General features: G+C 50.1%; 1 protein-coding gene across 1 annotated transcript; it reads left to right on the forward strand.

The window, feature by feature from the left end:
* The first annotated feature begins 365 nt into the window (after positions 1–365).
* Positions 366–2,067, forward strand: RASSF10 (Ras association domain family member 10). The gene has a single exon (XM_049820147.1). The coding sequence runs from the start codon at positions 546–548 to the stop codon at positions 2,022–2,024; it is 1,479 nt and encodes a 492-aa protein (XP_049676104.1). The 5' UTR covers positions 366–545; the 3' UTR covers positions 2,025–2,067.
* The last annotated feature ends 7,309 nt before the right edge of the window (positions 2,068–9,376 follow it).

The raw sequence follows: 9,376 nt of genomic DNA on the forward strand, positions 1-9,376 counted from the left end.
GAGTTACTAAAACTGGAAATTCCTCACTAGTTCTGGCTTTCGCTTTGAAGCTCCAGGATTCGCTCCTGTCCCTCGGCACTTTGGAAGATCCCCCGACGCCGCTCCTCCGCGGCGGAGGCAGGGCAGCGAGGGAGGCGCGCAGCCGACGGCGGCCCGCCTCGAAGCCTCCGCGCCGGCGGACTTCGGCGCGGAGTGCCGGGGCGGCGCTGCCCGCGGGCCGCCGGCCGCCGCCGGGGCGTGAGCCGCGGGGGGCGCCCACGTGGTGGCAGAGGAAAACCGGGCGGCGGCGGCGGCGGCGGCCGGCAGAGCGCGGGCGGCGGCGGCGGCGGCGGCGGCGGGCCGCGGGCTCCGCGCCGCACCGGGCAGGAAGGGGTGGAGCGGCCGGCGGAGCGCACGGGCGGGGTGCTGCGGGCGGGGAGGCATCCCGGCCATGCTGAAGCCGGGCGGGCGGGCGGCGCCGCGCCTCCCCGGAGCGCTCCCCATGGAGCGGCTGCCCGGCCAGCCCTGAGCCCGCGGCCCCGGCCGCCCGCCCGCAGCCGCCCCCGATGGAGCCCGAGGAGCGGAAGATCTCGGTGTGGATCTGCCAGGAGGAGAAGCTGATCTCCGGGCTCTCCCGGCGGACCACCTGCTCGGACGTGGTGCGGGTGCTGCTGGAGGACAGCCACCACCGGCGGCAGCGGCCGGCGCCGCCCGAGCCCGGCGGCGGGATGCTGTCGGGGCCGCCGCACTCCTACTGCATCGTGGAGAAGTGGCGCGGCTTCGAGCGGATCCTGCCCAACAAGACGAAGATCCTGCGGCTCTGGGTGGCGTGGGGCGACGAGCAGGAGAACGTGCGCTTCGTGCTGGTGCGCAGCGAGGCCTCGCTGCCCAACGCGGGGCCGCGCAGCGCCGAGGCGCGGGTGGTGCTCAGCAAGGAGCGCCCCGGCCACGGCCTGGGGGCGGCCCGCGCCAGCCTGGCGCTCACGCAGGAGCGGCAGCGGCGGGTGGTGAGGAAAGCCTTCCGCAAGCTGGCCAAGATCAACAAGAAGCGGCAGCAGCCGCTGGCCCGGGAGGCCTCGTCGGCGGAGAGGATGGAGACGCTGGTGCACCTGGTGCTCTCGCAGGACCACACCATCCGGCAGCAGATCCAGCGGCTCCGCGAGCTGGACCGCGAGATCGACCGCTACGAGGCCAAGATCCACCTGGACCGCATGAAGCGGCACGGCGTCAACTACGTGCAGGACACCTACCTGGTGGGGGCCGCCGCCGGGGAGCGGGAGCCCGAGCCGGGCCGGGAGCCGGGCCGGGAGCCGGGCCGGGAGCCGGGCCGGGAGCCGGGCCGGGAGCCGGGCCGGGAGCCGGGCCGGGAGCCGGGCCGGGAGCCGGGCCGGGAGCCGGGCGGCGCCGCCGGCCGCCCCGAGGAGGACTACGCCAGGAAGTGCGAGGAGGTGCTGCGGCTGCAGGAGCAGCGGGCGCAGCAGGAGGAGCTGCTGGAGCACCTGGCCGCCGAGATCCAGGAGGAGCTCAACGAGCGCTGGATGAAGCGGCGGCGGGAGGAGCTGGAGCTGGCGCTGGCGGCGGCGGCGCCCGGCCTGGCCGAGACGGACTGCGACACCACGGAGCTCAGCGGCGGCGGCGAGGGCGAGCTGCACCTGGAGCACGAGCGGGTGAAGACCCAGCTCAGCACCAGCCTCTACATCGGCCTCAAGCTGAGCACGGACCTGGAGGCCGTCAAAACCGACCTGGACTACACGCAGCGGGCGTGGGAGGACAAGGAGCGGGAGCTCCAGCGCCTGCTGGAGACGCTGGGCACCCTGGACGTGGCGGAGGCGCCGGCCGAGCCGCGCGGGGCGGCGGGCGGGGGGCGCCCGGCCCCGGCCCCGGCCCCGGCCCCGGCGGGGGGGAGCGGCGCGGCCGGCTGGGTGGAGCAGGCGCGGGCGCTGCGCAAGGACCGCGCCGACAACGACGAGGACTCGGACACGGGGCTGAGCTCCATGCACAGCCAGGACTCGGACTCGGTGCCCGTCTGCGAGTCCCTCGTCTAGCGCCCGCCCGCCCGGCCGAGCCCCGCAGCGCCAGGGATAAGGGGACGGGCTCCGGCCCGGCTCTCGCCGCGAAACCGGGCGCGGTGACGGGCGGCGCGGTCCCCGCTCCCCGCTCGGCGTCCCCGGGTCGAGCCGGCCGCCGGTGCGGGGCTCGGCGGCAGCCGGGCGGGCGGAGCGAGGCCGCCGGGGCGGGCGGGGGGGAGTGGGGGGGGGGGGGGGGCGCGAACGCGCCCGGTGCGGGAGGCAGCCGCACGGAGGAAGCCTGTTAAATTTTCGCTCCCGAGCTTAAACTTGTTCTAACTAGCCGTCCGCGGGCAGCGTTTAGGCTGGCTCGCCGGTACTTCCAGCTGAGGAAGAGAAACCCACGGCGTGTTTGCGTTTCGTGCACGTCGGGGAGTGCTCGCTCCTTAAATCCCGCCGCCCGCTTCCCCCCGAAGGTTTTCCCGCTCGGCCTTTTAAGCCCGCGGGTCCCCCCCCGCTCTCCCCAGCGCAGCGGCCGCTACTCCGGCTGATCTCTTGGCCAGGAGGCACGCTCCGCAGGCCGGTCGGTTATCTCCTTCGCAGTCTCTCGGCATTGCAAAGTCAGAGGGTGGGTTATACTGGCTGTCATTTACAAATACACCCGGCTCCTTTCCAGGCAAAAAGTCACCGAGACTGAAGCTGCCGGTCATTTAAACGCTACGGAGGAAAAGAGGTGTCAATACTACTGAAACTGACGCTGGGAGCTCCCAGGGCACAAGCTTCTGGAAGGTAGTGCAGTTCCTTTCAGCAACGAAAAGGGGTGATAAATCACTTAAAAAAAAAAAAAAACAAAAAAAAACAAACAAAAAAAAACCCGCAAAAAACCCCCCACCAAACTAAATCAACATACAGATTAAGGTGTTGTATTAACTCTGCTCTGCGTAGTGCTTTTCCTTATGCATAGATAAGAGTGCTTTGTTTAAAGGCATACTAAGAAATCTATTAGTATCAACGTTCATTTGACAGTCATTGAAAGTAATTAGCAGTGCCTGTATGTACACAGCCTTCAACTACATTTTTTTCCACTAGGCTAGCTGATATTTGGCTGAGCTTGGTTGTAGATAAACAAAGTACAGAATCGGCTTGAGCTACTGTTTTTAATAATATAGTTCATCTCAGGCCAAGAGATACAATGATAAAAGCATGACTCAAGCCCTACCTGCACTACAGCTTAATCTTTCCAGTTATTCCAATAAAAAAAAATACGGCATCAGCTGTAACATGCATTTCACTTCACTGCCAAATCTTCCTCTGCAGCTTAACTCTTACTGAAAGTATACGATCTGCTCTTACAATAAGAGATGTTAAGGATTCTTGTATTCCAGAATAATTGCGGAAACAGTTAAAGCAGTGAGAGACCAGAGAATGTTGAGTCAGGTCCAACCGATGGTGTGAACTTTTTAAAATTTCTCAGTTTATTATTTATGTAAGGCTATTTATGAAAGTTTTCATTTAACAATAAGAAAGTATAAAAAAGGGGTACACCAATAGACCAGTTCGTTATTTTCGATAAAAACTTCACAGCTTCCTCACCCAAAGACAGGGTTCTGCTCTTTTGCAGTGTTCTTGCTGGTAGAAGTTCTCTTGGACAACAGACAACTGGACTCTGCAACTGGTCAGTTTGAAAGCAGTCAGAGAAATACCGGCTGTGGGTTTGTTGAGGCTGTACAAGTCCCTACATGCTGTCATTCTTGATAAACGTTACTCCGCTGAACGGGTCTCAGTTACAACAAACTGTGGTTTATTTTAAACACTGATTATATAATTGTTTTTCATATTTTAGTCAACCTTGGAAAATATTTAAGAACCTATTTTTAGAGCTAATAAAACTCTTAATAAGACTAAATAAGCGTTCCCAATTGAATGTGATTAAAAATACATATACGTCAGGTCTGGGATTTTGTTGTGTTGTCTTGTGGTGCCATTTACCCTCTTGCAAAGCGAGTAGAAAGACACACCAAGTCAGACCTCTCCAGTCTGTCTCACAGCAGCATCGTCCCCTCACCTTCTGACGGCACAAGGGTCTCCCTCAGGTACCGGTAACAGGGTGTGCTTTCCTCAGATTTAGTCACTGCAGGGGTAGTGTAGTGGCATTTAGAAGTGTTGGCACGTGTCCAGAGTGAGGCATTTCACCCTGCTCTGCAATTAAAAGTAGTTATATGGAAGCAGAGCTGAAGAATAAGTTGGGGGGTGGGGGAGTCGTGTTGTTGCCCCCCATCATATTAACCAGTGCTGGTGTAACGGGTGGGTGATGCAAGTATCTGTTGATAGCTTCTCCAGTGACTGATGTAAGCAATAAACCTGAAATTGCTTTACGTAAGTTCTCCCATTAGCCACACCAAGCAAATAAAAAGCAAGCACATTCTAGAAATAAGCTGCAACAGGCCGTACATCATTATGCTATTGATATAGGCTTCAGGTATTTTGTGAAGCACGAGGTGAAGGAAGCCAGGAAATTCCAAGTTGCAAAGCAAAGTCTGCCTACTCACCCTCAGCTAGGAAAAGCCTTAAAATCAGGACAAAAATGCTTTTGCTCTGGGTCGCTGAGGGACACGCTTGTAGGGCACCATGCAGTGCTTGCTCTTAGCCTCTCGGTACCCCAAATATGATGTGGTAGATCATGACCCTGGTGAGCTTCTGGCCCCTGTCCCATGAGGACAAGGGTGAGAACACTGCAGGTGGCACTATAGTCTCAAGGTTTTGGTGGGAGCTGCAGTGACTTCCTACCAAGCACATACTTGAATATTTTCCTATATTGTGCAGGTAAAAGTGGGTATATTTATTTGATATTTAAACAGTTACAAATGCAGTTGCAACAGGCTCAGGTTTTTTTCATGCACACAGACTGAATTCGAGCATCTTCACAAATCCCTCTCAAACCATTATTAAAACATTAGCGTACAAGAATAAATCACTGTTTGCATTGGACCAGGTACTTCTCCCCATCTTCTTCCGGACCTGTATATTCCTCACTTAGATAATAGAGACAAGCCACAGGATGCTTGGCTTTGACGGGGAATTTGGCTCTGAGGTTTTGCTGGGCACATAGCCAAGGGTTAGGAGAGCCAATTCGGAATCACAGGTAGAAGGGCAGGGTTTTTATCTCCTTTCCAGTTCTGAAAGAATGGAAGAGAGAGAGAGCAGCACTAAAAAACCCGACCAACATTATGACAGAAGTTTGCCTTCCGGCACTGCCAAGAGAGAGGTGAAAGCTCCAACCAACACCTGCTTTTTTTTTTTTTTTTTTTTTTAATCATTCTCTTCTGTCTTCCAGAGTCAAGTCCAGTCTAATCTTTCTCTCATCCTAAGACCAGACAAGCAGACATAGGTAGCTGTGAATTAAATAAAAAACCAACAGCATTATGAAGTATTTAAGATAAATCTGTGTATAGTATCGCATTGCCCTATTTATTCAACACCCTATCTGCTTCTCAAAGGAATCCTCAAGGACCAAGGCTGCCAGGCCTTTCTCGGACACAATACCTACAGAAATCAAAGAGAGTTTTGTCCAGGAGACATAATCAGGTAGAATCAGGCCTTAGTTTCAGGCACCCTTTAAACAAGCATTATCAAGCACTACTACACAAGTCTGTTTGCTACTCTTGGCCACATTTTTTCTGACCCTACATGGCACTTTCTTTTGTGCCTATACAAGAGTTTGTAGGACCAGATAGTGAACCAGATCAGAAAAAAAAAATTGTTGAGCTTTAATTTAGGTCACTCCCTGATGAGGCTTAATGTATAGTCACACAAATGCTTCTGCCAATGACAAGGTACGGTGGTAAAAGTGAGAAATTGAAGGCACTTGGAAAGGTCGAACTGCTTCTTTCAGCAATGGGCACTGTCTCATGCTGACTTGCATGTTGGCAAAAGCTTAGTTCAGGCTGTAAATATCCCCCCACTCACAGTCTAAAGAGAAGGTTTCTGGTGGAAGGCTAAGGCTGGAGCTGAAGCTTCACTGCCATCGATTACACTCACCTGTATTAAACCCAAAATGAGTCAAGTAGTCCAGCTTTAGCCTTGACTTTGTTTCAGAAACCCGCTATCAAGCAATATTATCAGAATGAAGAGACTGTGTCAAATTCAATACATTTCTAGTCCTTAACACATGTAAGAGATCTGCCAGTTCGAATAAGCACTTCGTAGGGATATCATTTGATGCCTTAAATGGGGAGGGAAGAGGAGAGGCAAATACTTTTACTGTAATGAACATCACTGACATGCAAAATGAATGACCTATTAATTATTGCCATTCATTCTAAAGCAGCATGTAGCCAGCCAAATAAGAGTCTGGTTGATTTACAGTGACAGATCCTTTTCCAAAGAACCTACAGTCTTGGTTTCAGTCAAGATACAGTCAAAGGAGGGAAGCAAGTGCATGTGAGAGAAGGAAAACATGTCATCGAGCTTTATTATTGACTGCTTGTGTGAAAATTATTTTCCAGGTTTACTTTAAAAATAGTCTGTTTGCCTATGTCTGGAGAGACATGCACACAGACCTCCTCCCCTCCCAGATTCTACACGACTTTGGGCTTTTTCCTCCCTCCACCTTTCATTTGCACTGAGCTGGGACTGTAGCTCAATGCATGAAAAGAGCAGCACAGGCCTTGAAATAAAATAACAGGTCTGGTGAGCTATGCTGGTTACAGAGTTGAAATACAAGCCATTGAAGATTGTTGGAGGCAGTTGTCCTTTGAAGTCACTTGATATTATTGCTCCTGAGCTGGCATACAGAGTTTAAAGGAATGAGCATCGCAAAGTGCAGGGAGTCTACACGGATGTTACTTCTTTTATACAAACTCACATTGTTAAATGAACTTGGAAGCTTAACAGAAAGGGAAAATTTAATAAACTCAAAGCAAAATTTTACTCTATATGCAAATTAGCCAAACATCTTCAAGCAGAATTGTCAAATAGTATTTAAAAAAATGCTGCTTGCATAATTTAATACATTACTTGTGTAAATGCATCAGAGCAGAACCTTCCATGCAGGGTGGATTGTCACACCCTTTCACATGCTGAATAACACTACTGAGCTGGCCATTGATTTCTTAGAGTGTGCAGTACTAACTCTACCAGGGCATTAAAATATACCCTTAAAATAAAACTTCTGCAGGCTTTACACACTACCTACATATCAGTTTGTTTACACTTCAGGCTTTATTTGGGAAGTTTTATCAAAATCCCCTTCCCTCAGTTTTGAAAATGTTCCAGAAACCCATTGATGTTCCATGAAAAAAGTTTCCCTCCCAATAAATTTTTTCCTCCTTCCTGCCAACCTGCTCCTCCCCTACTCATCAGCATCTGCTCTGAATTTCATGAATAGTCTCGTTCAAATTGGTGGGACTCCGTGGATTCAGTATTAGGATCCTACTTGGTAGGAAACCTGAAGAAAGAAAGTTTATTTCTACCTCTTGGCAAAAACTCATTATTTGTGTAGTATGTGGCAATCTCAGCAGTATTTTTGTAGTTCTTTATGTAATAATTTGTCATATGGATTAAGGACATACTCCCTCCAGCTGTTTCGTGCCACTGTTGCTCAACTCCCTTGTGTCCCCCCCCTCCCCCCCCCCCCTTATTTTTTTTCTTTAAACATGTTTCCAAGTTACCTTCTGAATTTTCCTCTTCTCCTAATTTGAGGGAAGTACTTCTCACACAAGGAGGGAGCACATCTCCTCAGATGATATTCTGGGGGGCACGTTACTATGGAGCATTGGGGTAGGGGGATACAGTTTCTATTCCTGGTTTGAAGACTAACTTGAGTAATGAGTGGTATCTTATTTCCCTCGGAGCGTAAGCTTTTGGTGAAGATATTTACTGTGTGATTGTACACCATCTGGCTGAAGGAGGCCTAATGTATTCAAGGCCTTCTAGGTACCATTATAATGAAAATGTTAAACAATTTCACTCTTCTGTGCCTCAGTTCCCCTAACATTGAAGTGTGTGTGCTTCCCTTTTCTGAATGGTTTCAAATCATCTTTCCTATTTAATCACTCAGTGAAACCAGTGCAGAGTGATCTCAGAACACAATCCTGCAAAGTCAGTCTTGGCATTTTACAGTTTACTAGACAAAAAAAAACCCCAACCAACAAAAACCAAAAAACCTGACTCATAGAAAGAGCTCTTACATATCTGAAACATACTATCATCAGCTTACTAGCACTACACTTCACATGGCTTAATTATGTGATTATTTAGCCTATTATCTCCAAAAGAAATACTTTTCATCAGTCAAATTGTGCTCATAAGCAGGTCTTTGGAAAATGTGTTAAAAGCCTTTAGGAAAAATATTTAATCCCTGTTTCAATTTAATGTAATCCCCTTGTTTTAATCTCTTACAGTGTATTTTTTTTTCCAGATGTAATCAGGCTATTAGTTTATGCATTTAATTATCAGTGTAGCCTAATATATTTTTTTTCCTGCTTTCCACTGAATCTCCACTTGATAGACATATCTTAAGAACAGACAAAAAGTGACTTTAGAAATTGAGAGGCATGGATCACCTTTTGAAAACAATGGTGCTTATTCTTCCTACCACTAACACAGAGCAAATTATTTGCTTTCAGCTGCAAACTTCTAGCTTTTTTATGTTTCCCTTTCTTTCACAGTTGCTCTTCACTGTCTCACAGTCAGATCTGTCCATAATTCTACTACAGGTTTCCTTTTTGAGTGACCAGATGACTCATGAATCACCAGTAGGTTAAAAGCTTAAAGCCAGGATTGTCATCTTTTTTATAATCCTGTCCCTGCACATTTTCTGTGTCTCCTACTTTCTCTTCTTGGTCTCAAAAAATATTACCCTGACCAGATAACAGAGGGTCAGGCACTCAAATTTTGCCATCCTTCAAAGGAAGATATAGCACACACAGCTCCAGGTGTCCTGTGTCTGTAACATACAGAACAGTACATACACCACCTACAGAAATGAGCTGATTAGAAACGTCTTTCCTAGACTAATGCAGGAAGAGGCAGGTTTGAAGCCAGTATATTGTAAATTACTTATTCTTAGCCCTGATGGGGTAGCCAATGATCTTCAGCAGGCGATTCCAATGTGAAACAGAATAACCTGATCGTCTGACTATTTTGAATTAATTTTTACGTATTTACTGACTTCAGGGTGTGGATTTTTAAAAACAGTATCCCCTGCTCCCTACCTGTCAGGTGTACAGTTAGGTAAGAAAACAGCATTCTGGCTTAGAGAGATTTGTCAGCCAGTCAGGGTAGTAACAAGCATGGATGTTGCTGCTTTCTGTTCTGGTGGGAAAGGAAAACTTCCCTGCCTCTGCACTGCCTAAAGGAGCTGGGGATGGACAGGGACAAGACTGCGGAGA

This window comes from Accipiter gentilis, chromosome 17 (assembly GCF_929443795.1).
Source record: "Accipiter gentilis chromosome 17, bAccGen1.1, whole genome shotgun sequence".
NCBI classification, from domain to species: domain Eukaryota; kingdom Metazoa; phylum Chordata; class Aves; order Accipitriformes; family Accipitridae; genus Astur; species Astur gentilis.

Bases quoted from the DNA above. Each gene is read 5' to 3' on its own strand.
- RASSF10 (XM_049820147.1), top strand. From the start codon at position 546: ATGGAGCCCGAGGAGCGGAAGATCTCGGTGTGGATCTGCCAGGAGGAG.